This window comes from Lepus europaeus, chromosome 17 (genome assembly GCF_033115175.1).
Source record: "Lepus europaeus isolate LE1 chromosome 17, mLepTim1.pri, whole genome shotgun sequence".
In the NCBI taxonomy this organism is placed as follows: Eukaryota; Metazoa; Chordata; class Mammalia; order Lagomorpha; family Leporidae; genus Lepus; species Lepus europaeus.
The window spans coordinates 64,355,496-64,383,446 of NC_084843.1; the positions used below are offsets into that span (position 1 = coordinate 64,355,496).

The 27,951-nt window shown below is 53.2% G+C and overlaps 2 protein-coding genes across 2 annotated transcripts; one reads left to right on the forward strand and one right to left on the reverse strand.

The window, feature by feature from the left end:
- The first annotated feature begins 317 nt into the window (after positions 1-317).
- VDAC2 (voltage dependent anion channel 2) lies at positions 318-13,106 on the forward strand. The gene is made up of 10 exons (XM_062215374.1): positions 318-408; positions 606-660; positions 1,651-1,719; positions 2,821-2,870; positions 5,872-6,024; positions 6,115-6,167; positions 6,607-6,834; positions 8,412-8,562; positions 11,632-11,689; positions 12,541-13,106. The coding sequence occupies exons 2-10, from the start codon at positions 630-632 to the stop codon at positions 12,630-12,632; spliced, it is 885 nt and encodes a 294-aa protein (XP_062071358.1). The 5' UTR covers positions 318-408; positions 606-629; the 3' UTR covers positions 12,633-13,106.
- Positions 13,107-15,442: 2,336 nt separating this feature from the next.
- Positions 15,443-17,112, reverse strand: COMTD1 (catechol-O-methyltransferase domain containing 1). The gene is made up of 7 exons (XM_062214557.1): positions 16,955-17,112; positions 16,655-16,782; positions 16,349-16,454; positions 16,145-16,263; positions 16,014-16,068; positions 15,767-15,900; positions 15,443-15,666 (listed from the first exon to the last, which is right to left on the reverse strand). Exons 1-7 carry the CDS (start codon positions 17,046-17,048, stop codon positions 15,514-15,516), a joined length of 789 nt encoding a protein of 262 aa, XP_062070541.1. The 5' UTR covers positions 17,049-17,112; the 3' UTR covers positions 15,443-15,513.
- Positions 17,113-27,951: the final 10,839 nt, after the last annotated feature.

The window sequence follows — 27,951 nt, forward strand, 5'->3', positions numbered from 1 at the left end:
CCTCCCCCGCCCGCGCGGCCCCGCGGCGCTGCCTCCGCCGTTCCTCGCCGCTTGGCCTTTGGGGTGCCCCGATCGCTGCCTGACCCGAGCGAGGGCCGGCGGCCTCCGCCCTCCCGGCTCCCGCTGACCGACAGCGGCAGCCCACCTCGGAGGCGGGGGAGCCCGCGGTCCAAGAGGCCGCTCCGGAGCAGGTTGGCGCGATCGGCTGGCGCGCTGCGGGGACAGGCGCGGCGGACAGCCCGTGGGCAGCGGCGGGGTCCTGGCTGGGGGAGGACTGGGTTGCGGCGGGCGGAACGGTGTCTCCTTCACTTCGCCCTCCAGCCGCGGGAGCTGCATCGCGATCCCGAGCGAGCCGAGTCGCCTCCGCCGTGAGCCTAGCGGCGGCAGCAGCCCGCCTCAAACCACCAGGTACCGCCGCGCTCGCCTCACGCCGGCCCGGGAGCTCGGGCGCCGGCAGCCAGGCGGAAGGCCTGACTGGAATCGGGGTCGGCCCAGGCTCGCTAAGATGGCCGCGGCCCCTCGCCCCTCTCTGGCCGAGCCCTCCTTTTGGCCCTCTCACCCGCTTTCTGACCCCCTGTTGACCGCCCCTCTTGTCCCTCCCGCAGATCACCTCTCCCCGCGGCCTCGCCATGGCGACCTACGGACAGCCCTGCGCGCGGCGTAAGTAGAGCGGGGACCTCCGCAGGCTGGGGAGTCGCGGAGCCCGTCGGCCCGAAAGCCACAACTCGTTTCCCTCCTGGCTCTCCAAGGACTTGGAAATTGGGCCCCTCCACCGTCGGCGGCGTTCTCTGCGGAGGAGGGGCTGGGTGGCCGGATTTCGCGCTGGGGGACCCGGCCCGGGGAGTTGGTCTTTGGCTGCGTTCCCCTTTGGCTTTCGGACTCGTCTATGATAAATCTGGGCGCAGAGTTGTTCATTGTTGGGTCCCGCCGGCGGAGGATTCGAACACTCGTTTTTCTGGAGAGCAGTACTCCCCCTTGGAAGAGCGCAAGGTCATTACATGTGCTCCTAAGGGCGTGGACTTCCTTTGTAGAATGAATGAGCGGGTGGTGGAACAGCTCAGATCGCTAGCCCTTGAGCCGCATAGCACTGGGCGAGCACTGGAGCATCTAGCGGTGTATGAAGCGCAGTGTGATATTTACTTGACATAGACATTTAGGTGAAGCGCAGATGGCGGTGTTTTTTCTGAGTTCCAGTATTGAAGTTCCCTTCTCTCCTGCCCAATATGGTGCCTTTGACCTCAAGGAGGATACGAAGGGAAGAGGCTTAGATTTTGATCTTATCTCACGTGGTTATCTCTCAGCCCATCCCAATGAATTCGTGTCTACACACGCGTTTTATTTGAACCAGTTTGATCCTAGCAAGTGAGGTTGTAGACATTAAATTTAGGAATAGAAAGGGGTTTTCTGTTTTGGAAGCAATTTCCCAAGTTTGTGTATCTACTTAACTGTGGTCATCCATGTTAGAAATGAGGCTTTGGCGGTGTCTTCTTCATGGATCATGGAGTTTTATTGTAGCGCCTGGTGCCCTGAGAAACACAGTTTCACCAAGTTAGATGTCTTGAATTTAAAGGTCAGCACTGGCTGATAATCTAGTGCTTGGACAGCATGGCTGAACAGGAATATTAACACTGGAATGTTTCTTCCTACCAGCAATGTGTATTCCTCCATCATACGCCGACCTTGGCAAAGCTGCCAGAGATATTTTCAACAAAGGATTTGGTAAGGATATTTTTCTGAAATTTAGAAGTCACATGAAAAGGTATTGGGATTCCTGAGGAAAACTCATTGGTTTCTTCATTTGTAAACAACTCGCTGGGGTAATTCTGCTCTTAGATACATTTTAGTTTCATCTTCTGTTGGAACAGTTACCATCATCCATGTCCCCTTTCACTTCAGTTTCCTCCAGTTTTCCTGAAGTGTAGTTCAAGGAATGCAACCTTTGAGAAAAAGCAACTTGTTCTTAATTCCTTCAGTTATAACTTAGTCTTTGGTTGGCTGGAGTTACGGTTGAATAACTGAGGGATTTTTTCTCTGTGTGTGTGTTTTTGTGATTGAGCCACATTTAAAGGGTTATGGACTTTTTCAAGTAAACTTGGAGTTTTTTTTTTTTTTTTTTTTTTTTTAAGATTTATTTATTTGAAAGTCAGTATTACAGAGAGAGAAGGAGAGGCAGAGAGAGAGAGAGAGAGATGTCTTCCATCTGCTGGTTCACTTTCCAGTTGGCCGCAACGGCCAGAGCTGAGCTGATCTGAACCAGGAGCCAGAAGCTTCTTCAGGTCTCCCATGTGGGCGCAGGGGCCCAAGTCCTTCCACTGCTTTCTCAGGCCATAGCAGAGAGCTAGATTGGAAGTAGAGCAGCCAGGTCTCGAACCAGCGCCCATATGGGATGCTGGCATTGCAGGAGGCAGCTTAACACGCTATGCCACAATGCCGGCCCAACTTGGAGTTTTTTCAAATGAATTTTGTTTACACTCCCTCTCTTTAGAGTATGGGAGATACCCCTTTGGAATAAATGTCCTGAATGATTCTATTCTGATAAATCAGTGGCTGTTCTGAGTTTTAAATTGAGTTGATTTTCTAACCTGATATTTAGTTCAAAATCGTTAGAAGTGGGTTTTCTTGTGCCAAGTATAACGCAGAACACTAGGCAAAGCAGCACTTAACTTGCAGTTAATTTTTAACAATTTTATTTAAATATTGTTTCCACATTTTTTATCCCTTTGTGAATATGTGGAGTTTATTCCCCCATTTATTGTGAAAATTTGTATATATTTGTTATGCAGAAGAATAATTTTGTTACCGTCTGCTCCTTGCCTGCAGGTTTTGGGTTGGTGAAACTGGATGTGAAAACAAAGTCCTGCAGTGGTGTGGTGAGTATTAGCTGTCGGATAAGGTCTGGTGAATCTTTACGGTTTTTCAATCCATAAAATGATCATTACTGAAAAGTATCTGTCTACCTGTTTCATCTTAAGAAATATAAGTTAATTTTGATTGAAGCAATTTGTGTAATGCCCATATTCTAGCAGTCCTGCGTGGAGAAGGTTTTGTATTTTGTGAATTTAGGGAGTTCTGATTTGAGTGTTTTTTAAAGAGATTAGTATTTTGGTGTTGGTGTTTTGTTTCTTCCTAATGAACTTCTATAAAAGGGGTAAAGTAAAATTTAGTTTTGTGTATTTTTTTTCTTACTGTAAAATTTTTTGTTTTGAAATTGGGAGTGAGTATATATAGTGTGCTTATTAGAATATTATTATTTTTAAAAAGTTCTTGCTGTATCGCATATAACTGGTATTAAAGCTAATCATATTGTAGTTTCTTAATGCCTAGGCTTGTTGGGTTGTAGGGTTTTATATTGAACACAATTGTCATTTGGTTTCTTTGGTCTGAAAGGAAGCCTAGGTATTTAGGTATGATTGAGTGACTTAGTTTTGGTCAAGTTAACAGGTTACAGAATAGTAATTTAGTGCTTTTTTTGTGTTCCCACTCTTGATCTGTTGAGGGTTCTTAAACACTTGCTGTGTGTGTGTTGAAACACAAAAGGTCTTGTGTTTAAACAGCTTGCTTTCTAGTTAGACAAAGTAAACTTTAAACTGAGATTAATCAGAATTATATCAGCTATTTTTGTTTGATAAACCAAAATCTTAATTGGAAAGAGAAGGGTTATTGTGGATAGGGTTAGGGAAAATTTGATGGAAGTAGGATCATAAAGAATGTATGTATAGGAGCTTTGTTAGATGTTGTTTACAATTAATGTGTATACTTCAACAGTCATTCGTTCTGATCCTCTAATACATTAAGTAACCCCCAAAATAATATTTTGTTACCTGAATTGTAGAGATGTTCAATTCCCCCAGAATGTAGAAGTCAAAATTTCTGATGATAGAATGAAGGGTATAAACTCCAGCTCATTTCCTGGTTCCACATGGTGATGTTGACTTTGTGTCTTGAGAATCCCTTAGCATTTGTGGCTGACTCTTGATCTGTGGGCTGTTAGATGGCGGTGGGTGGGACTTCAGCAGTCATTAATCACTGTCGCTCAGGAATAAAAATAGCTACTCATACACACATTCCTCTTCAGACTATCTGCTAGAAGAATGTGCTCCATAGTTTTCATAGTGCTTTCTTTTTCGTAGAGCACATGAAAATAGGCAGTTTTAAATGTCATTACAATTTAATCTTCCAGAGGTAAGTTTTGTTGATACTTTTGAGGAAGTAGACCTAAAAAACTTGTCTTGTTAGTGCTTTTCATGTAAATGAACCCAGAATTAGATGGCAGAACTCCTAATTTTATAGCCAGTGTTCTTCACTAACATAAGCCAGTGCTTTTTAATGAGTATTGAGTGCCAAACTTTGGCTTGAAATTTCTGTTAATGAAAGCATCTAATTTCAGAAGTTTGTATGTAAGATTTAAGGGTTTGAGTCTTTTTTTAACTGCAGAATAGTAGTTGCAGAAGTGTTCTCTTTGTCTCGTGAAGGATAACTGGCCTTTTCCCCATTGATGTTTTCTTGATAGTTCCTCACTTGGAAGGTGTCATAGTTTCAGGTGAAAGTCTCAGTTATTTCAGATCAGCTTTGTTTAGACATGTTTTTCCTTTGGCTAGAGTTTAGAGCCATCATTGGTAGACAAATTCGATTCTTAAAGAACATATTAATATTTTAGTTTGGAAGATTTCAATTGCCTATCTATATAAACTTTTTTTAAAAAATGAGGCTTTGCATTTGGCATTGTGGTGTAGTGGGTAAAGCCACAGACTACAGCATCAGCATCCCATGTGGGTGCTGGTTCGAGTCCTGGCTGCTCCACTTTCAATCCAGCTCCCTAATAATTTGTCTGGGAAAGGAATGTAAGATGGCCCAAATTCTTGGGCCCCTGCACTCACGTGAGAGACCTGGAAGAAGTTCCTGGTTTTAGACCAACCCAGCTCTGGCCTTGGCAGCCATTTGGGGAGTGAACCAGCAGGTGGAAGATCTCTCTCTTTCTCTCTCTCTCTCTCTCTCTCTCTCTCAATCTTTCTGTGTAACTCTGCCATTCAAATAACTAAACTAATCTTTTAAAAAAATGAGAATGTTATAATGGTTGGAAAAGCACAAAAGCTGGTGAAGACTTTCTGAAAAACAGATTATTACAGAGTTAAAAAATCTTGTTAAAAGTGGAGACTGCTGCTATGGGGTGCTTCCCCCCCCCCCCCCCTTTTCTTAAAGATTTATCTTTATTTGAAAGGCAGAATTACAGAGAGGTAGCGGTAGAGACAGAGATGTCTTCCATCTGATGATTCACTTCCCAGATGGTTGCAATGGTCGGAGCAAAGCCAGGAGCTTCTTCTGGATCTCCCATGTGGGTGTAGGGGCCCAAGGACTTGGGCCATCTTCTACTGCTTTCCCAGGCCATTGCAGAGAGCTGGATCGGAAGTGGAGCAGCCAGGTCTTGAACTGGCGCCCATATGGGATGCTGGCACTGCAGGCAGCTGCTTTACCCACTACGCCACAGCGCCGGCCCCTTGGACATGGACTGTTAACTGGTATCTTAACTTCTAGACCAAACTGTGCCCTCCCCCCACCACTGCTTTTGGAATCCCAAATTGGCTTTAGCAGGTGTTTCCTTAAATGGTATACAGCTCGTTCACTAGAAAATTAGCTACAGGTTAATTTGTAGTTTATTGAAATATTAGCTGTAAAGGTGGAAGTCAGTTACTTACAGGCTAAAATGTAACTCTTGTGTGTGCTCAAAGAGTAGTGTAGTGTAGAGGGTTATGAGTGTTCAGGGAACTAGGAAAGGAGGATCAGTGAAATCACGGTGTGTATGTGTGTAAGTTAGGCAGTGGATTCTTCTGGGCTTATGAGAAGCTTCATGGATATATTTTATTGTCTTGATAGGAATTCTCAACATCTGGTTCATCTAATACAGATACTGGTAAAGTTACTGGGACCTTGGAGACCAAATATAAATGGTGTGAGTATGGTCTGACTTTCACAGAAAAATGGAACACTGATAACACTCTGGGAACAGAAATTGCAATTGAAGACCAGGTAACATTTTAAACATGTGGTTAAGTATTTTTAGTTTTGTATTTCAAAAAGGAAGTAAAGCTGAATATAAATTTTTTTCTTTCAAAATAGATTTGTCAAGGTTTGAAGCTGACGTTTGATACTACCTTTTCACCAAATACAGGGTAAGCATGGACATGCTTTTCTGTGTTAGTTTCAGAGCACTCCTCGTTGCGTATTTAGGAAAGGTGCACGTTCACTGTTAGCTTCCTCAGTGCCTTGTGCTGGAGACTTGTTTCTGCTTTTGGTAGCATCAATGGCATACCGACACGTAGTTGCCTCTTTTTGTTGTGCCACTGACTTGGTAATTAAATGTTTCTAAGAAGCTTTTGTGATTGCCAGTTCTGCAAAGCAGCCTTCTATGATGGTGGTGGTCCAGTTATCCCAGGTGCCCTTGTTTTCAGTTCATGGAGCTGTTTTTTAGCCCTGTGATTGTGTTGCTGCTGGTTTTATTCTTAGTCATACTGCAGTTTAAGTGTTTTGTGCCCTCTATGCAGAAATTGTCTGTATAAGTCTTTTTCTCTGGTATCAATTTTTAATTTAGTTTTTTTTTTTCCCCCCCAGAAAGAAAAGTGGTAAAATCAAGTCCTCTTACAAGAGGGAGTGTATAAACCTTGGTTGTGACGTTGACTTTGATTTTGCTGGGCCTGCAATCCATGGTTCAGCTGTCTTTGGTTATGAGGGCTGGCTTGCTGGGTACCAGATGACCTTTGACAGTGCCAAATCAAAGCTGACAAGGAATAACTTTGCAGTAGGCTACAGGACTGGGGACTTCCAGCTACACACTAATGTGTAAGTATTTCTATTCTAGGCTGTTGTAATGTACGCCTGCGTGTGTGTGTGTGTGTTTTCCCTTGACTGTCTCTAAGATGCCCCTCAAAAACTTAATAAAAAGAAGTTAGTGTAACTTTTTGGTGCTAAGAGACTAGTTGTTCATAGGGCACTCCGTGTCTTTTATGTTTTCTGAAGCGTTAGACACTGGCAGCCTGCTTTCTGTGCGTTCATTTGACTTAATGACCCGTGGTATGTTGGGTGCATGGAAAGGGCTTAAAGATTCCCCGTTATGAAAATAATGCTTTGGTGGCTGGTGCTGTGGTGTTGCGGGTAAAACTGCTGCCCGCAGTGCGGCCATCCCATATGGGTGCTGTTTGGAGTTGCGGCTGCTCCACTTCTGATCCAGCTCTCTGCTAATAGCCTGGGAAAGCAGTAGATGACCCAAATCCTTGGGCCCCTGCACCTGCGTTGGAGTCCCAGAGGGAGCTCCAGGCCCCTGGCTTCAGATCGGCCCAGCTCCGGCCATTGTGGCCATCTGGGGAGTGAGCCAGCGGGTGGTAGACCAACCCCTCCCCTCTCTCAGCCTCAGCCTCTCTGTGACTCTGCCTTTCAAATAAAATAAATCTTTAGGAAAAGAAAGGAATGCTTTGGTAACTCGCAGAGAAGTGCAAAGAAGAAAACATTTCTCATAGATAGATAATCCCTGTTGATGTTTGTGGTGTGTGTATATACAAATATACACACAAAATATGTTCACCAAAGCTTGTCTTAAAACCCTTTGCCCCTTTTAGTGCATATTCCTGTAGCATTATGCATTTTACAGCATGATTTTTAGTGTGGTAACTTCCCCAGATGGATGTACTTTGATTTATTCGACCATTTCTTTTTTTTGGGCGGGAGAGATTATTTTATTTTAAAGGTACAAGCGAGTAAGCACTTTTTTTTTTTAAAGATTTATTTATTTATTTGAAAGTCAGAGTTTCACAGAGAGAGGAGAGGCAGAGAGAGAGAGAGGTCTTCCATCTGATGGTTCACTCCTCAATTGGCCCCATTGGCCGGAGCTGCGCCGATATGAAGCCAGGAGCTTCTTCCAGGTCTCCCACGTGGGTGCAGGGGCCCAAGGAATTCGGCCATCTTCTACTGGTTTCCCAGACCATAGCAGAGAGCTGGATTGGAAGTGGAGCAGCCGGGGTTCGAACCAGTGCCCATATGGGATGCTGGTGCTTCAGGCTGGGGCGTTAACCCACTGAGCCACAGCACTGGCTCCAGTGAGCACTTATATCCACTGGTTCACTCCCCAAATGTTCGTAATGGCTTGAGCTGGGCTGGTCCAAAGCCAGGAGCTAGGAGCTTCTTCTGGGTCTCCCATGTGAGTGCAGGGATCTAGGTACTTGGGCCATCTGCTGCTGCTTTCCCAGGACATTAATGGAGCTGGATTGGAAGTGGAGCAGTGGAGACTTGAACTGGCACCCACGTGGTATGCTGTTACCACAGAAACACTCAAGATGCACTATGGTTTTAAGTGTAGTGTTACAATATCAGCCTTAGATGTAACATTGTGTGTTCAAGATGTACTAATGTGAACTATCTTACAGCAATGATGGGACAGAATTTGGAGGATCAATTTATCAGAAAGTATGTGAAGATCTTGACACTTCCGTAAACCTTGCTTGGACATCAGGTACCAACTGCACTCGTTTTGGCATCGCAGCTAAGTATCAGCTGGATCCCACTGCTTCCATTTCTGTAAGTACCTCCGGGTTACCCTGTGGCTTTTGTTTGGGGGAGTTAATCTTTGGGTGTGGTGAATTGTGCTGGAAACTTGAACTCTGATTTACAAATCCCCAGTGTATAGATACATTAGAATTAGAATCCATAATGCTGCCTTTTTTTTTTTTTTTTTAAGATTTATTTTATTTGTTTGAAAGGCACAGTTAAAGAGCAAGCTTCCATCTACTGGTTCATTCCCCAAATAGCTGCAACGGCCAAGGCTAAGCCGGTCCAGAGCCAGGAACTACTTTTGGGTCTCCCACGTGGGTACAGGGCCCCAAGGACTTGGGCCATTTTCCGCTGCTTTCCCAGGCCATTAGCAGGGAGTTGGATGGAAAGTGGAGCAGTCGGGACTCCAACTGGCATCCATATGGGATGCCAGTGTCACATGTGGCACTTTACCTGCTACGCCACATTACCAGCCCCTGTAATGTTGCTTTTTTTTTTTTCTTTCTTTCTTTTTTTTTTTTTTTAAGGAAATAGTGTTAGAAGGTTGATGTCTAGTCCAGGCCTCAGGAGTTTTTTAGCCTCAAAAGTTTCTGAATTAGTATTGATAATAATCCTAAGCTCCAAGGCTGTCTAAGTGCAGTTTAGCCAGGGTTTTGGGCCCTGTGCATTTCTGTTCTGTGTGGAGGAATAATAGTACTTTAATTTTTACTTTAACTTTGTCTTTTTATGGTTTATGAAATACCTTCAGATTTGATCTGAGAGCTCATTGATACACATGCCATTTGGCAGGTGAAGAACCTAAAGCTTGGTGAGGGAAAGGACTACACTACTAGTGGCACAGAGGGAGCACACAGAGCCAGGACTGTATTTCCTGTCTAGAGTGACCGGCTCCTCGGCCTTGCTGGGACTGTCCTCTGGACTAACACCCTGCCCCCTTCCAGTCCCAGGCGCGCTGGAATGGTTGGCCACCATAGACTTGTCCTTACATTCTTGCTGCTGTTTATTCCTTCAGTCATAGTCGACTGAGGCTGCAGAGGGGCTGGCTTCAATTTCAGACTGGTCAGCAGCTGTCCCTGTGTGTCAGTGCTTCCAGGTCAGGGACTGCCTGTACTGTATGTTCTGGGAATAAAAGAAAGCTAAACCATCCGGGAGTTACTTCTGTTACGTAAAGGACTCTGCCTCTCTGAGTACAGTGTGTTTTGATAAGTTAGGCGGTTAAGTCTTTGCCTCATTCTTGTTGAAGATTGATCTTTGCACAGAAGCACCCAGAATGCTTTCTCCATTGGTAAAGCAGTGATTCATTTATTTTCCCCTTTTGTTTGTAGCACTAAAACTCAGGATTTGCACAGAACAGTATTCTGAGGGTTCAATGGCTATTTTCTTCAACTATATGCCTGTAGTACAATAAATATTTCATGCCAGCAGTGGAAGAAGTACCTCTCGGCCACCAGCAGTTCATAATCTAAAACGTGAAGGCAGTCTGGGGTCCGTGTGTCAGTGTAAAGCTACGTCATTTCTTTCAGTGGATTGCGTTGTCTGATGTTGCACATTATGAGTATAGTTACCAAATTATTTCCACATCTTTTTTGCTCTCAGTAGCTGTTTGATAACTTTATACTATTACCTTCTCAGATTGTTGAAGAGCAGAGTTTGCTTGGTTAGGCAACTAGGTCCTGGAAATGGGGGTAAGGTGCCCCCGTTTATAGCCAGGGTCCTCTGGTATGGCTTGATGCTGTTTTTGCTGATAGGGAGTGAAGTTAGAAGGAACTTCTTACCATGTTTTGTTGTGCAGGGTTCTTTTGACAGGCAGAGTTAGGCAGAGGTCTTCCTTCCATTGGTTTACCCCCCAAATGGTTGCCACGGCCGGCGCGCTGCGCCGATCTGAAGCCAGGAGCCAGGTGTTTTTCCTGGTCTCCCATGCAGGTGCAGGGCCCAAGCACTTGGGCCATCCTCCACTGCACTCCCAGGCCACAGCAGAGAGCTGGACTGGAAGAGGCACAACCGGGACAGAACCGGTGCCCCAACCAGGACTAGAACCCGGAGTGCCAGCGCCACAGGTGGAGGATTAGCCTAGTGAGCCACGGTGCCGGCCTGTTGTGCAGGGTTCTTGCCAGCCCTTAACGCTGGGATTGTGCAAGGATGACAGGAGCCTGCACTGTTTGTTTTTTAAATATTTTATTTATTTGAGAGGTAGAGTTACAGATAATGAGAATGAGAGGGAGAGTCAGAAAGGTCTTCCATCCACTGCTTCACTCCTCAAGTGGCCACAGTGGGTGGACTTGAAGTGATCTGAAGCCAGGAGCTTCTTCCAAGTCTTCCACGTGGCTGCAGGGGCCCAAGTGCTTGGGCCATCTTCTGCTTTCCCAGGCCATAGCAGAGAGCTGGACTGGAAGAGAAGCAGCCAGGACTAGAACCGGCAGCCACATGGATGCCAGCACCACAGGTGGAGGATTCACCTACTGTGCCACAGTGCCGGTCCCTGGCCTGCATTGTTAAATGATGCCCCTTAAAACCTCTTAAGGACAGTGCGTTACAGATAGCCAGGACCCATCAACTCAGGGGAGGGGTGAGAATGTGATCTGATTCTTCAGAGGAAGTGTTTGTCATTTGGAGCTAACATTTCTGGTTTTCATTCCTGGAGCAGCCCTGAAATTAGTTGTATGTGTGTTTAATTGAGAAATGTAAACTTAACACCCCACACTTCACAACTGGCATGTGTCATCTGTCTTTAGTGAGCCTAGTGGGCCTTCGTCACATTTTAGCCCGATTTTGGTGTACCAGACTGGACTCAGCAAGGCGATTCTTAGGATTGCTTAGGCTCTGTGCTGTAGGATGATTTGGGATCTGTGGACCCATCCTGCTCAGTGTTAAGGGTATTGTTTGAGCGTATTGACAATACTGTTTTAAGTTAAATGAATGAGATTAAGTGGCACCTACTTGCCTTTTGTTTGGCTTAATGCTCGATATTAAATATTATCTCATGTGAATTTGAAAACTGAACACTTAATTTCATAATTGCATAACTGGGAAGTCTGCAGGGACTTTTTTCTTCATTCAAAAATTTTTCTTAATGGTTGTTTTTGAAATTTATTTTAGGCAAAAGTCAACAACTCTAGTTTAATTGGAGTGGGCTACACTCAGACTCTGAGGCCTGGTAAGTGCACTTGATAAAGTAGGATAAATGTCTTGTAGTAGTTTTTACTTCTTAATCAAAACTCACTTGCTTCTTTGCTTCTATCTCCGTGGTCTGTCTGTCTTTATGTAACATTATAAACTTGCATTGTTTTCAAGAGCAGCATCTCTCCAACTTCAGGGTGTACATGAGGCACCTTGCTAATCTTTAATCTTGGTCAAGTGTAGATTGTAACCCAGTAGGTTTGGGATGGCAATTCTATATTTATAAAGTACCAGGAACTTTCCCCCCTCCATATTGGGAGTTTCCCCAGATCTTATTTTGAAACCTCAGGAAGAAGTTGAAAGAATGGTAAAAGTGAACATCCATGTAGGCACAGCAGCCCTAGCATATATAGCATAAGAGTATATGACATTTTACTTCATAACCACAATACCACTGTCACACCTACAGAAACCTACATTAATTTAATATTAATAATAACCTAATAAGTTTTCTTGTATTCAGACTTCTCCACTTGCCCTCAAATGTCTTACTGTTTTTTCCTTTCTAGGGTCTATTTACAATTTTGTCTGTTCAGTCTTTCTCTGGATAGTACATCGAACATTTTTACTTTTTTTTTTTTTTAATAGAACACTTGGAACTTACTATTCTAGTACTACCATTTTTATGTTCTTGATACCGCACTTGGGATGGTGCCTTCCCCCTGAGTTCTAGTGTCAGATATTCCAAGTGCCCTCTGGTGGCTGGTACTAGTAGGTCCAGTGCAGGCTGAGGCAGTGCCAGGCAGGCTGTGTGGGTGGGGGATGGTGATGAAAGGTTTGTATTCTGAGTGCAGAGTTGTGCATCATGCTTGCTTGTTTGGTTTACAGGAGTGAAGCTCACACTGTCTGCTCTGGTGGATGGGAAGAGCATTAATGCTGGAGGCCACAAACTTGGGCTTGCCCTGGAGTTGGAGGCTTAATCCAGCTGAAAGAAACCTCTGGGAATGGATATCTGAAGATTTGGCCTTAATATATTCCATTGTGACCAGCAGGCTTCTCCCCCCAGGAAGGTGATCAAAACAAAGGATGATCTAGACAAGAGCTGTATTTTAAGTATTTAGACAGTCACTTGTTCGCTGGTTTCTAGTTGAATTGGTTCTCTCTCTAGTTACCAACACTGCAGTCGTGCAGCTGCCTGTACATTATTTAAATGTATTTAACTGTTAAATGCACTACCCACCAATAATGAAATAGACCTTTATGAAAACTGTGCAATTGTGTGCATGTTTGTTTTTATGTTCCTTTTAACATTGAGTATTGCCATTGAATGAGATGGATCAGTGGATATTTTAAGATGCGGTTAAACTTTTTATGTTAAATTCAGCCATCCTTAGAATTACTTTTGGTATCCCAGAACGTTACAAATTATGAATAAAACAAGTGTACATAATTAATGGCTCTAAGTATTTGCAGAGTTAAGGATTTGCCAGGTGGGGTCAGATCTGTCTCCCTGCTATCTAGCTAATACTTTATTTTTCTGGTGAGCATTTTGCTCTTTACCAAAATTTGTGTCACAAAGTCCTCTGTGTCCCTAGGATAATTTCATGAGCTTTGAAAGAGTACAATAAAATAAGAGAATACACACTTTTACATTCTTCAGTTTCTAAGTTTGTGCAAAATCACATTGTATCATTTTTAACCTCAGGAAGAAAGGAAAAGGGATGGTGCCGACAGGTTCTGCACACACACCATACATAACCCTTAGTTGCTGCAGAAAAAGAACAAGCCACGATCTGGTGGGATGGGAGGTAGAGAGGGAAGTAGGCCGTGTCAGCAGCCAGGACTGTGAGAGGGGAGTGTGGGGGCCCTAGTGAGAGGTCATTACTCATTTCCTCCCAGGCAGACACTGAAGAGCTGGACCCAGGTGATGGCCATTGCTGGATGTGTTGAGAAAAGAGCAAGTTTTCTGATGGGAAGAGATTAAGTTGTAATACCAGGCCTGAAGTACAGTTTAAAGCCTCAGAGGGCAGATTAGAAAATGGAGTGCTTGGGTACTCATCAGCTAAGAAAGGATGCATGTGAGAACTTCAGGTCAAGAGGAAGACACTGGCCTGGCCGGTAAGATGCCTGTCGTCCCATGTCAGTGTTGGGTTTGATACTCACCGCTGGTGACCACTCCAGCCTTGCTGCTGACGCAGACCGTGGGAAGCAGCAGTAACGGTTCAAACGGGGAGACCTAGATTGAATTCCTGGCTCCGGCCCAGTCCAGCCTCAGCATTGACACTCATTTGAGGAGTGAACCAGTGGGTAGGGTCTCAGATACTATCTCCCACTCTGCCTCTCGAGTAAATACTTTCCAGGTTGAGGAGAATCTGAAGAGAGATTAGACCTCGGGCAAACTCAGAGGGGACTGAGGGAGGCATGAAGGGATCCCAAGAACTGCATGGAACGGCCTATGTGAGTGAGAGGAAGCTTCTTCGAATGCGGCTCTGCAGGCGATGGCAGTTGGCTGGAATCTGAACCGGGCCGAGTCAGGACCTCTTGTTAGGAAGAAAATGAAAAGCAGCTCGGTGTCAGGATGTGCCGCAGACCCGACAGCTCAGGCGGGAGACTGCTGGTAGTGACTGGCAGGCAGCACCTCGGGCCTCGGCTCTGCCAACCTCTGACGTCCTAGCCTGCGATGACTTGCTAATTGGCCCCCTCCTGGAGTTCACCTGCTTGTCTGGAAGTGATCTGTTACCAGTTAAGTCAAGGGTCTACTTAAATTGGCCCTGTTTACCCATTTACAGCCCCGTACACTTCTATGCCTGTAGGGGCTCTGAGGGCTGTCCAGAAAGCGGGATTCTTGCCCAGAGCTGTGGCTGGTGTGGCTCCTGTGGTTGGTCTTCAGCAGCTTCCACCACCCGTGCTACCAGGTGATGGCGAAGCCTACTTGGAATCCAGGTTTTTGCCATTTCTGCCTGAGGCGGAACAGAACTGACATCCAACTGTGACGTGGTTGTGAGATCTTCCATGGGGAGATTTCAGTGAAAGCAACACGTGGTGTAAGGTGCTCAGGAGAGCCTGGCTCCCTCTCCACCTGCCCTCTAACACGGTGCCGGAAAGCCTGAAGCTTTCTTGTTCAAAATTGCCAGGTTGTGGCCTCGTGGGCTGGGCCTCTGCAGGCATCCCATGCGTCCCATGGGGGCGCAGGTTTGTGTCCCAGCTGCTGCTCTTCATCCAGCCGTCTGCTTGTGGCCCGGGAAAGCAGTGGAAGGTGGCCCAAGGGCTTCGGGTCGGCTCAGCTCTGGCCATTGCGGTCATTTGGGGAGTGGACCAGCAGATGGAAGACCTCTCTAACTCTGTCTCTCAAATAAAAATTGCGGGGCCGAAGCTGCCGTCTGGCCTGTGTGCCTCACATGTCCCTGGCCGGCAGTCACCCCTCACCTTCCTTCAGGGGCCTGGTTCTGCGGGAATGGCCACTGGCCAGGGTCTCTGCAGAGCGGAGGTTGGGGAGCTGACCGTCCCTTGACAACATGGGCCGCCTACCATAACCAGCAGAAGTGCCCAACCACACGGCTTTCCCAGAGTGAGCCCTCCCACCGCCCAGCTGCACCCAACAGGAGCTAAGGGGCCTTGCGAGGCGGTGCGGTGGAGGCAGTCCGAGGAGCTACGATCTTTGCCCGCCACGCAGCCTCCGGGGTCGGGGGAAGAATGACCTCAAGGCCACCGGGCACAGGAGCAGCCCAGGGCAGGGCCCGCCCTCCGTCTGTTCAGCGCCGCGTACAGAGGCTCAGTAAGTCGCAGGTCCCAGCACCGCTTTATTACCACGATTTAAAACTCAGGGTCGTTGCCTGGGTTCCCACGCTCCAGGGACCAGCCCTAGATCTTAAAGGCCAAGGTGAGGCCGTCTCCCAGGGGCAGGAGGCTGACGAGGACCCTGACATCGCGCAGGATGCGTTCGTTCAGGTTCCGCACGCACTCAGCCGCCACGTCCCCGGGCCGAGGCTGCAGCACCTCTCCACGCCACAGGACCTGCGGGGGCCGGGGCCGCGTGAGGGTCGGGGACCCGGGGAGAGCGGGAGCCCCGGGCCCCGGCCCCAGAGGGCGCGCTCTGCCCCCCAGGCTCCCTTACCCTGAGTACGGCCAGGACGCCTCCGGGGCGCAGCAGCTGCAGGCACCGCTCGTAGTAGGCGGCGCAGTTCTCCTTGTCCGCGTCCACCACCGCCACGTCGAAGGTGCCGGCCTCGCCCGCCGCCAGGAGCTCATCTTGCGGGGGAGGGAGGGAGGGGCGGACGCGGCTGAGTCCGCAGTCCCGCCCCGCAGGTGGCCTCACACCGGCGTGCCCCCAGCGCCAGGGCCCTCCCCGCTCCGTGGCTCACCCAGGGTCTGCAGGGCCGGCTGCAGCCGGAGGTCGATCTTGTGCTCCATCTCGGCCTGCGGGGGCAGCGGGGTCAGCGCCGGCACGGCCCGGCGCCCGTGCTCACCGGGCCCCAGGTGCTCGGGCGCTCACCTGCCTCCACAAGGGCCGCCCCACCTCCGGGGGCCCCGCGTCCACGTCGCAGGTCACCACGCGCCCCGCGGCAGGCAGCGCCAGGGCCAGCGCCAGGGCGGAGTAGCCCGTGAAGGTGCCTGGGGACGGGGACACGGACAGGCTCAGCCCAGGTCGCGGGCGGCCCCGTGGCCTCCGCCCCAGGGACCCGGGCCGCGCGCCTACCCAGGTCCAGCGCCTTTTCGGCCTTGATGAGCCGCGCCAGGTTGGCCAGAAGCTGGGCCTGCTCACAGGTCATCATCGAGTCCCCCTGCGGCTGCTCCAGGGTCCGCTGCGTGGGGACAGAGTGGTACCGTCCCCGCCAGGCCCCAGCCCTCGGATCCGAGCCCCCTCCCCGGGGGTTGGGGGGCGCGGCCGGGGGCGTGGACCACGGGGAACGCCTGCTGCGCGCCCGGGATCCCGGAAGCCCGACGGTGTCCCGCACCCCAAGGTCACTCAGCCACGTGGGACCCGTTCCCCGGCCCTGCTGACCAGCCGCAGGCTCCTCAGCGCCGGGTGCTCCCGCATGGATCGGCTCAGCAGATACTGCCACAGGGGGCTGTCCTCGGGGGGCAGCAGGCGCTGCTGTCGCCGGACACGCCACGGGGGCCACCGTCTCCCTGCGGGCAGAGGGTATTAGTTCAGGACCGGGGGCCCCGGGCGCCGGGGCTTAGCCCGATCGCAGCCGGCCGTGCGGATTCGCGGGCTCGGCTGCACCCCTCCCTCGCGTCCACCCTTCCGCCTGTCCCTCCAAGGGGGCAATGCGGGGGCCAGGATCCCGGCCCTGCTCACCCAGGAAGAGGCCGGTAGCGAAGGCGGCGCCCAGCGCGGCCGAGCCCAGGGCCAGCGCGGCGGGCACGGAGAGCCGGAGAACCGGGTGGTTCATTTGCGCGGGCAGGTGGTGGCGGCGAGTCACGTGCGCTCCGGGTCTGGAGTCGGACCGGTGGGCCGGCCGGGCTCCACCTTATCTGGGCGCTGCCTGCGGAGCCTGGCCTCGGTCGCCTTCTGGCGGCCACATCGCGTTACCGCAAGCCCCCGCCGCAGAGAACCGCGCGCCATCTGGTGGCCTCGCGTGGGACTGCGCCCTGTGGGTAGCGGGTTCCGCAACTGGGTGTGGGCTGGCTCCTGAGCACAGACCCGACCTCTCCTGGCTATACTTCTTTCACGTCTCCAGCGTCTCTGCGGAAGCTCCTTGGGACACCTGGGTGTGCGTTTGCGTGTGTGTGGCGGGCAGCAGTTAACAAGAACAGAGCACAGATGATACAGGTTACAGGCCCCAGTGGGACGGGGCGGACCAGGCCCGGGGCTAACGGGATGGACGCTGAGGCGGGCGCTAGGGTCTGATTTGGGCGCGTGTGTCTAAGCTTTGGTTTACTTTCTGGGTGCAGAGCCCTGACTGTAAAAGGCACCCGAGGAGCTGCGGGGATTCGGGGCCTCGCGGAGGCTTCGCGCCGAGGCGGAGGTCTGGGGCGTGGCCCCGGGAGCCCGGCGCGCGGCCTCCAATCAGAGACGGGGGTGTGGCTGCCGCTTGGGCCAATCAGCCCTCACGCGCCGTGCGGGGGGCGGAGCCTGCGGCGCCGGGCGCGCCCAGGACCTGCAGCCGGGCCGCGGAAAGGCGGGCGCCTGGCCTTCGGCTCGCTGACCGCCGCGCCCCGCCTGGCCGTGCGTCTCCGGGACCTGCGGGTCCCGTGGCCCAGGCTGCCGGCGTCTCCTCGCTCTCTGAGCCCGGGCAGCGCCTGGACGGGGGCAGCGCCCCCGGGTGCCCGTCCCGCGGGCCCGAGAGGCGGTGACCTTGGCCGCGTTCCCCCGGGGAGGACCGGGGAGCTCCCTCCAGGCTCGCTCCCTGGGGTCCCGCGGGGGCCCGGGGCCCTGGGCCTGCCTGCGCCGCGGGTGTGCGGAGGGCGGGCGCAGGGGCCGGCGTGTCACCATCCATCCCCGTCAGATTAAAAAACTAATTTGAAAAGATTAATGTATTCCATTCTTGTTAGGCTGGCTCGGATACCTCTGGGCCCGTGGCCGCTCTGCCTCCTGATTATTGAATTTTTATGGCCTGGTAATTAATTGCAGATTCCCTGTTTTGTTCTATTTCTTTTTCCCTGACATTTTAATTTCAACAAAAAGCAGTGGTCCCCATGCAGGTTCCCTCTGGAGATCCTAATGGTCTATAAAACAGAGTGACTTATGGACGTGGCACCCACTTGAGTTGGCGAGCGGTTGTTTGAAACCTTGCTGATCATGCAAAAGCTAATTCCGCCTCCCCCCACCCTCCACCGCCCCGCTCAATCCTCGCGTCCTGCGTGGGGGCGCCGGTGTCCCAGCCCCCCCGTTTGCTTCAGGGCCTTCTAGAAGGCCGAGGACTGAGAGTAGATGAGGGGGCACCTGCTGATGGGCACCAGGGGAGCCGCCGGCTCTCAGGGCCGCAACAGAAGGTGGTCGTCCACGGCCCCAGCAGGTGAGGGGCCGCTTCCCGCCCAGTGGGCCGTGGCAGGTGCACACTCGGTGCTGGGCACAGCTGTCTGCAGAGACCCCCCGAATCTCCATGCTCGCGTCCCACCCCTCCTCCTCCCAGCCTTGCTAACCCCACGGGGGCCGGGCCCGCTTTCCCAGGGCCCCCTGGGACCGGGCAGGGCAAGGTCAAGCCGGGCCTGACTGCGGGAACCCAAGCCAGGGGCGTGATGCGATGGACGGGGAAGGGTGGTGGCTTGGAGGGGGCAGTGGCTCCAGAGCTGGGACTCCACTAGGGGGCGCAGGAGCTCAGGGTGGCCCGAGCTTTTGAGTCTAAATCTGGCTTTTGCTGTAAAACCTGTTTTCAACATTTGGATTAGACTAGGGGTGTGTGTGTGTGTGTGTGTGTTTAAGCACTGTCAACTAAATCGAAGACGGCTTGGATCTGGTTGTCAGGTCTGGCACGTGGGCACCGGTTTTCTCGGGTTCTCAACCTGGCTAAGAGGAGTTAGGGAGTGAAGTGGGGCCCTGGAGGTTGCCGGCTGCCAGGGGCGTGGCTGGGCCTCGTCTTCCCAGGGAGACCCGCGGCCTGGAGCCCTCAGGTTTCAGGAGGCCACGGCCCGGCTCCAGGGTTGGGGTCAGGCCAGGGGCACTGAGGCACAGGGACCAGGACTCTGGGGCTCCTCCGGTGCGCTGGCCCCTCCTGCTGTGTGTCGAGACCCTGGGGAGGTGACATGGGCAAGGCCTCCCGTGCCTCGGTTTCCTCATTTGGAGGACCGTGTGGGCTGAACTCTGTGGCTGGGGGAGCCCAGCGATTCTCAGCCAGACCTCGCGAGGAGGGCGGGCTGGGCTCGCGAGCTTTCGCTGTGTGATGAGCGGTGCCGCCTTGGCAGCTTGCCGCCGCCGGCATGGTCGCCCTATGGCTGTGTGGGTAGAAGTCCCGCAAGGCTAGGTCCTCCCCGAGACTCCCCAGGGCTCGACTTCCTTGGGTGTTGGAGAATTCAGCTCCTTCTTGGAAACCTGTCTGTCTGCAAGGCCAGCAAATGCCCCTTGCATCCTCCCGTCGCTGCCGGGGCTCCTGGCCTTGTTCAGGCAGTAATGTGCTCAACTCTGGGGGTTTAACTGTGATCAGCCTGAATGAGTGTGTAAAGATGAAATGCCTGGAACCATAGCAGCCATCTTGTGACTATGAGGCAATACTGCTAAGGCTAAGAAACCAGAGAGGCAGAGAGTGCTGGTGCCTGCAGACTCTGTAGTCACTGAAGCAATCCAGCAGTTGTGTGTCGGGTGCGCACAGGGAGCCCTTTGTGCTGTAGCGAGGGTTTAGCAGAAGCTCAAAGCACTCCATGTGGATCAGGCCCCAGGCGCCATGGCCTGACTCCACGGAGCTCATTTGCAGTTGGTGTGGGTAATTCTGTATTTATTTTGGGCTGACGTGATGGATGCTACCTTGCACCTGGGGTCACACCCTCCAATGGCGGGGCTTCAGGTTCCTTCCAAGGGTGTCTCCTCACAGGGGCCCCATCCCATGTGCCCCCAGACCCCTGGCGAGCCCAGGCCCTCCCCCACCCGAGGAGTCCAAACGCCAGCTTGGGACCCACTTGCACTGCTGTGGATGGGTGGCCTCTCATGCCCCCCCCATCACCCCTGTGACCCAGGCACCCTCTCATGGGGGAGAAGTGACTCATCTAAGACCCCCCAGCCAGGACGGGACACTGGCCCCAGCCTCGGGTGACCCAAAGCAGGGAATCTTCCTGTGTCCAGGGCTACATAGGCTTCCGGGTCAGCGGCTGACCAGGTGGGTGGGCTGGGGAGGCCCGTGGTGTGACAGTCCCCGTCCTCAGGGCTTCTGTTAGCATCACTTCCTGGCTCCTGGCGCAGGAGGAGATGGTGCTGCCCCCAGACCTCCCCCGGGGCTCGGGGCCTGGCAGACTCCCTGGGCCCAGATCCTTCATCCTGGTCCAGCCACACCCGGGGGGCTGACTCTGTCCATCCCACGGCCCTGCGTGCCCATTTCATAACAGGGCAAGTAAGGCTGGCAATGCTAGGGGTGGCTCTGGGGGCTGGGGGGAGCAGACCCGCTTGTTCCCGTCTCACCGTGGCTCAGCTGCTGGAGGGCAGCCGCTGCCCTGCCCTGGTGCCACCTGGTGGGCCGCATCCTGTTCCCTACGACCTGGGCAGACTGGGGTGACTGGCGTACAGAGGCAACCCCAAAGCTCACGGTGGGACTCACTGACGACTGCCTGCCACCCTGGCTGAGCTGCCCCCTCCCCGCCCCCCACCCCACGCCAAGCCTCCCAGGTCGTCCCCTGGGAGCAGCCAGGCTCAGGCTCTGCACCCTGGCAGCCTTTCCAGGACCTGCGTCTCCTGGGCTCAGCCCTGCCTTCCGGAGACTCCCCCAGAGCACTGAAAGGGGCTCCGGGCCAGGAGCCCGGGCTGCCGATGGGGGCGGCACTGTTTCCCCGTCTGTGTGGCTGAGGTGGGGAAAGGCTCCCCAGGCCTCTCCAGCTCTGAGGTCTCGTGTGTCCTGACGCACCTGGGAGCTGCCTTCTGCGCCTGCCTGGCCCCACAGGTGCGCGGAATCCTAATATTAGGGCACCACTTTTTCCCTGAAGGCCTTATTTTTCAAAATACAGCAGCAGTTGTGATGAGAAAGAAAATCACAGCAGGCGATCAGGCTGCAGGGTGGAATCTGTCACTGTGGGGTCACCTGCTACTGAACCCACCCCCGAAGGGGAACGGACTCATCTCCGTCCTTTCTTAGAACATCGTCTGTGACATCTGGAGTGGCAGCAGCCATCTTTCAACCAAGAGGAAAGAGGTGGCAAGTACAAGTAGGTGGAGAGAAGCAGAAGTATAAAAAGAAATTGGATTTTTGCCGGGATTTCTAAATCATTGCATGAAACCTGAAAACTCACCTCTACAACTCCAGTAAGTGAAAAAAATCAGTGTCTTTATTACTCAAGCAAGTCTTGATTTTTTTTAAAGATTTATTTATTTGAAAGCTGGAGTTACAGCGAGAGAGAGAGAGAGAGAGAGAGAGAGATCTGGCTGCTGGTCCACTCCCGAAGTGGCTGCAGTGGCCTGCCTGGGTCAGGCTGAAGCCAGGAGCCCAGAGCTCCATCCTGGTCTCCCACGTGGGTGCAGGGGCTCCAGTACTTCAGGCCGCCCTCTGCTGCTTTCCCAGGTGCGGTAGCAGGGAGCTGGATCAGAAGTGGAGCAGTGGGGACTGGAACCCGCTTCCCATCACAGGCGGCAGCTTAACCTGCTGCACCACAATGCCGGCCCCACCCTGATGTTTCTGTTTCTTGCAGCCCAAAGCACTGGAAACCGAATCAGCCATCCCCGTGTCACCCACCCACAGGTAACAGTCCTGTAAGGTTGGGAAGATGATTGGCTCGGAGAGGTTACTGGACGCAGCTAAACTCACACAGCTGGCTAGGGCAGTACCCCCGGGGCTGGGACTTCAGGCTGGGAGCGGTTGCATCAGTGCTAGGAAACTCCTTCCCGGTCCTCGCCTGCGTCGCCCTGTTGTGGGGGCTAACCCCCTCTTGCGCCACCTTTTTTTAGGGCACCACCATTTTTTTTTTTCGCTTGTGGCTTTTTCTGTCTCCCTATCCAACGCCCTCCGTCTCAGATTATAGAAAAAAAAATAATCCTGGTAGAGTGGTGGAGGGCGGTCGCCACTGGTCCTTCCTCGAGGGCCGCTTCCTGGTCCTGGTGTCGCAGAGGAGAAGGCCCACCCCATGTCCCAGAAGATCCTGGGCTCTGAGCACCCTTGACGCCGGTTGGGGTTGCAGCGGGAGAAGGGGGTGAGGGCTGGGGTCTCGGAAGCGGCTCCATGCCGGGAGGGAAGCCATGGAAGCGGCGTCCAAGAGGCAGGGGGGGCTCTGGGTCTCGCAAGCATGGCCCCGAGCCTCAGCGGGCGCACTGGCGGGTGGGTGAGCTCACAGCCAGGCCTAGAACACAGCCGGGCGCACCACACGTTTTAAAGGCCTAGTCTCCGGTGTGGCCCTCCAAGGAGGCCACTCCGCTCGCTGGTGGTGTTGAGGAGCGGCCTGGGGGAGGCTCCTGGGGTGGGAGTGGCCTCTCCCAGCCTCTCCGCCTCCCGCTCGGCCTTGCTCCTCCCTCTGGGGGCTACTCCGCAGCAAACGTCCGCACCCGCACGCCAGAGTAAGCCTCCTCGTCCCCCAGTGGCTTCTTTGAGGGCCTCGATAAGGTAATGAACAGATGACCGCTCAGGGAGTGTGGGGCCTTTGGGAGGGGAGGTGGGGCGGCAGCTTGGGAACCCTGGAGCCGGCAGGTGTTGGAAGCGTCTGGAACATTGGACTGGGAGGAGCCTAGTGCACCGTCAGTCCGCAGAGCGTCCCCGCTGGTGGCCGGCCTTGAGGTCACCACCAGGAGGCTGCGGGGTGAGGTTTCCGGGGAGGATGTGCGACTGTTGCCAGTTGGGCGGCAGGCCACCCTTGCAACACCAGGGACAAAGGGCCGGTCTTTGTCGGACCCCTGTTTGGAGACATTGGGGTGGGAAGGTGCTGAACTTGAAGCAGTTTGGAGATTTGAGGCTGTCCGTGGGTTTCACGTGTTGGAAAGATGGGGACAGTCACAGACTGCCCAGAGGTGACCGGGACAGGAGAGGCGGGTGCAAACCCGCTTGTTGGCATGTTGAGCTCAGGTCCCAGGCGGCAAGCCGGGAAGGGAGAGACCATGCAGGCGCTCTCCGGAGGTGTCTGGGGCCGCCCTTCTGTCCCCGGCCCCCAGGTGCGTTTAGGGCTTGGTTGGCGTGTATTCAGCGCTCCTGGGCTGAGCAGTGGTTCAAGTGGGCCCAGGTGTGGCTCATGCTGATTCTGGGGTGGGCATTCATGGGCTGTTGGTCCGGCAGGTGTGCAGCAGGCAGGGGTCAACGGGGTCATGGTGGCTTCCACTCAGGGTTCAAGGGAGAGCCGGGGAGCCAGGAGCCTGGCGCTCAATCTGGGTCTCCCACATGGGTGGCAGGGAGCCAAGCACTTGGACCATCACCAGCTGCCTCCAGGCTGCTTATTAGCAGGAAGCTGGGTCATAAACAGAGGAGCTGGGTCTTCAGCCAAGCACACAGGTGTCCCGAGTGGCTGCTTAACCACTGCGCCAGACACACCTGTCCCATAGACTGCAGAGATGTTTCCGGAAACCTGGGCAGGGGTGAGGCAGGTGGGCAGGTGGAGGCCGGGTGCAGGGCAATGCCAAGTGCAAGTGTAGGGTCAGAGCTGCCCGAGGCCCCACCAGGGCAGGGCCGAGGGGAGACTGCAGCCTGTGGGAACGGAAGGCGGGGCTGCCCAAGCCCCTGGGAGCCCAGACCCAGCACGGCGGCTCCTGAATGTCGGAGCTTCAGGATTTCACCTTTGCCTTTCTGGTTTTTGATTTTGCGTTCATCTAGTTAACCCTTTCTGCTTGTCTGTTAGCCCGTTTTGGTGTGGAAATGCATACCTGTGCCAGAGGTGCCTCTGGGTCTCAGGAGGGCGGGACTTGCTTTTCATGGGCTCGGAGCTGGAGGGGTTTGTGCTGAGCCTCTGATGAGACTGTGGACTTGGGCTTTTGAGCAGCGCTGGACCATGAAGATTTTAGGACTCTGGGGATGGAATGAACCCGTGTTTCACACTGTGAGGTGGACACGAACCTTAGCGGCCAAGGATGGAGCTCTGCGGCTTAGATATGTGGGTCCCCTGGAGGCCCATGTGTTCAAGGCTTGGTCCCCAGCATGGTGCTGTTGGAAGAGGGTGAAAACTCAATGCAATTGTGGTGTCCGGGAGGTGGTCCTAGTGGGAGGCCATGGGGTCACTGGCGTCGTGCCCTTGGGATACGGCTCTCTAGAGAGCGTTGGTTGTAAAAGCTGAGCTGGGACTGGCCCGTGCCTGCTTCCCAGCTTGCCCTGCGGGTCTCCTCTGCACACGGCCCGCTGTCCTCTGGCCTAACCATGTGCTCTGCCCCATGGTGGAGTGGGAGCCTCCTCCCTTCGGAAGCTGCTTTTCTTGGGTGTTGGTCTCGGGCGTGCACAGCTGGGCAGTGCAAGCACCTTGCAGGGAGGATGGGGCAGGAGTGGTGCCGGGGGCTGGGGAGGGGGCGTACCTGGCCCCGCCCCTCAAATCCTCCCGCTGCTCTGAGGGTGGATGTGTGACCTTGGGCTCTTGTCTCTCCAGCTTAGCCTGGGGATTGGAGATCTCATGGAGCAAAGGAAGCTGTGTGTGGGCGTGCATGTGTGAGGGTGTGTGCACCTCCATGTCCCAGATCAGGTATGCCCAGAGGGTCAAACAACTGCGTGTCTTCTCAGACAGACAAGTGGCCCCCTCAGACTGACAGCGACGATGAATTTGCCGTATTCTCTATTTCGACAGGGTGTGCCGGGGGCAGGTACAAATAGAGCCTTGGCAAGGCAGACAGCTGGGCAGTCCCAGTGCGGGGAGCGGTGGGGTGACTGCTCCCAATTCTAAAACTCAGCTCCTAAATCTCGGGGTGTCGCTGCGTGTGTGGAGGGCGCTGCCCTGGCCTCGTGGAGGTGACAGACAGGAAAGGCCTTAGGCTAAGGACAAGGAGAAGGCTCTCTGCAGGCGTGGAAGCCCCTGAGTTTCCTCTGGCCACCTCAGGACTGTGGGCAGAGAGGGGTGTGGGGCGACCTGTGGGGTGCTTGGGTCAGGTCTGGATCTTCTGCAGGGCCTGGCGCAGAGCCCGGGGCTCCATCAGGACTGGAGGCTGCCGGGTGGGGATGGAGGGGACAGTTTCCTGGCTCTAGTCGGGAGCCTCAGGGCCGGGGGCGGAAGGGGAATGGTTGGTCTCCCTGCCTGGCTGGCTCATGCCTGGGGCTGCAGGGACCCTGCCTTGAACAGGAGTTGCTGCTGCCTTGCCAAGGCCTTTGCACTGAGCTGTTGTGATTTTTTTTTTTTTTTTTTTGACAAGCAGAGTTAGTGAGAGAGAGAGAGAGACAGAGAGAAAGGTCTTCCTTCCGTTGGTTCACTCCCACTAATGGCCGCCACAGCTGTTGCTGCGCCAATCCGAAGCCAGGAGCCGGGTGCTTCCTCCAGGTCTCCCATGCGGGTGCAGGGCCCAAGCACTTGGGCCATCCTCCACTGCCTTCCCGGGCCACAGCAGAGAGCTAGACTGGAAGAGGAGCAACCGGGACTAGAACCCGGCGCCCCTACCAGGACTGGAACCCGGGGTACCAGCACCACAGGCGGAGGATTAGCCTGGTGAGCCATGGCACTGGCCACTGTTGTGATTTTTAAAACCTGTCAGGGAATTCTCAGACACTTCCCATCAGGATCAGAGTCTATGTCCCTGGCCTTGAACCTGGGCAAAGTCTCTGGGACCTCCTTGGTGAACAGGACATGGTGGAAGTGATGATGTGGACTTCTGAGGCTGGGTTAGAAAAGACAGCCCATTGAGGTGGCACTGTGGTGTAGTGGGTAAAACCGCCACCCGCAGTGCCAGCATCCTGGTGCCGGTTCGAGACCCAGCTGCTCCACTTCCACTCCAGCTCTCTGCTATGGCCTGGGAAAGCAGTAGGAGATGGCCCAAGTGCTTGGGCCCCTGTACCCATGTGGGAGACCTAGAAGAAGCTCCTGGCTTCGGATCAGCCCAGCCCTGGTCATTGCAGCCATTTGAGGAGTGAACCAGTGGATGGAGGACTCTTTCTCTCACTTTCTCTCTCTCTCTCTCTGCCTCTCCTTCTCCCTCTGTGTAACTCTTTCAAGTAAAATAAACTATCTTTGAAGAAAAAAAAAAAAGACTGTCTACTCCCCTATTCCCAAGGGCACGTGGGCTGTCCTGTGAGCACCCTACCGGCCCCGGGGCCGCCACGTACATGGAGCCCCAGTGTAGATGGGTGGGGGTGGGGTGGGGCCCGCCTCATGCCGCCCAGCTGCTGTGTTCCCAGCCCTGATGTCAAGCAGGAACATGAGGAAGCTTTGGAGATGACCCCGGCCCCCAAGCACCTGCAGTGTGCACAGCCCAGAGAGAGCCCTGCTGAGGAGGGAAGCCTGCAGGGTAACGGGCCGAATAGAAGACAGCGTGTTAGCTTCCAGCTTCGGCAGACACGGCTCTCAGGCTGGGGTCAGGGTGCTGGCAGAGCTGCTCCTGGGAAGGGCATCAGGGAGACTCGGCGCAGGCCTCTCTCCCTCAGCTTCTGGTGGTGTGGGCGGTGCCGGGCATCCCTTAGCTGGCAGGTGCACCCGTCCCACCCCTGCCTCCATCTGTGCATTGGGTTCTTCCTGTGTCTCTGTTCAAGTTTCCCTCTCGGAATGTAAGCAGGCACATTGGATCAGGGGTCCACCGTGCTCCGGGATGCAGCTTAACTGATTTTATCTACCATGACCCTGTTATCATGTAAACTCACATTCTTTTTTAAAGATTTTATTTATTTATTTGAGAGGTAGAGAGAGAGAGATTTTCCACCTGCTGGTTCACTCCCTGAATGGCTGCAGTGACTGGAGCTGGGCTGATCCGAAGCCAGGAGCTTCCCCCAGGTCTTCCATGCGTATGCAGGGACCCAAGCACTTGGGCCATCTTCTGCTTTCCCAGGCCATAGCAGAGAGCTGGATTGGAAGAGCAGCTGGGACATGAACCAGCACCCACATGGGATGCCATCGCCACAGGTGGAGGCTTAGCCGGCTGTGCCAGCCCCTCACATTCGTTTTTAAAGATTTATTTTATTACTTGACAGGCACAGTAATAGAGAGAGGGAGAGACAGAGATTGTTGTCTTCTTTCTGTTGGCTCTCTCCCCAGATGGCCACCGTGGCTGAGGCTTGGTCAGGCTCAAGCTAGGAGCCTGGAACTCCAGCTGGGCCTCCTGTGTGGGTGGCCAGTATAGAATGCTGATGTTGCAGGTGGGGGCTTAACCCGTGGTGCCACAGTGCTGGCCCAGAAGCTCATGTTCTGAAGTACTGGGGTTTAGGACTTCAATAGGACTTTTTAAAAAATAGAATATTTATGTATTTTATTTGAAATGTAGAGTTACAGAGAAGCAGAGAGAGAGAGAGAGAGAGAGAGAGAGAGAGAGAGAGAGAGAGGTCTTTCATCTGCTGGTTCACTCCCCAGATGGCTGTAATGGTCAGATCCAAAGCCAGGAGCTTCTTCCAGGTCTCCCACATGGGTGCAGGGGCCCAAGGTCTTGGGCCATCTTCTACTGCTTTCCCAGGCCATAGCAGAGAGCTGGATCGGAAGTGGAGCAGCCAGGACTCGAACCGGGACCCATATGGGATGCCGGCACTGCAAGCCGGGGCTTTACCCTCTATGCCACAGCACTGGCCTTTTGGTAGGACTCTGAGGCTACCATTCAACTCCCAGCACCCAGTTACCATTTGAGGCTGCCATTGT

Bases quoted from the DNA above. Each gene is read 5' to 3' on its own strand.
- VDAC2 (XM_062215374.1), top strand. From the start codon at position 630: ATGGCGACCTACGGACAGCCCTGCGCGCGGC. The intron at 6,835-8,411 runs GTAAGTATTTCT...ACTATCTTACAG, and splicing joins TTCCAGCTACACACTAATGT to CAATGATGGGACAGAATTTG. The intron at 8,563-11,631 runs GTAAGTACCTCC...AATTTATTTTAG, and splicing joins ATCCCACTGCTTCCATTTCT to GCAAAAGTCAACAACTCTAG.
- COMTD1 (XM_062214557.1), bottom strand. From the start codon at position 17,048: ATGAACCACCCGGTTCTCCGGCTCTCCGTGCCCGCCGCGCTGGCCCTG. The intron at 16,264-16,348 runs GTAGGCGCGCGG...CCCCGTCCCCAG, and splicing joins CGAAAAGGCGCTGGACCTGG to GCACCTTCACGGGCTACTCC. The intron at 15,901-16,013 runs GTGAGCCACGGA...CTCCCCCGCAAG, and splicing joins GCCGGCCCTGCAGACCCTGG to ATGAGCTCCTGGCGGCGGGC.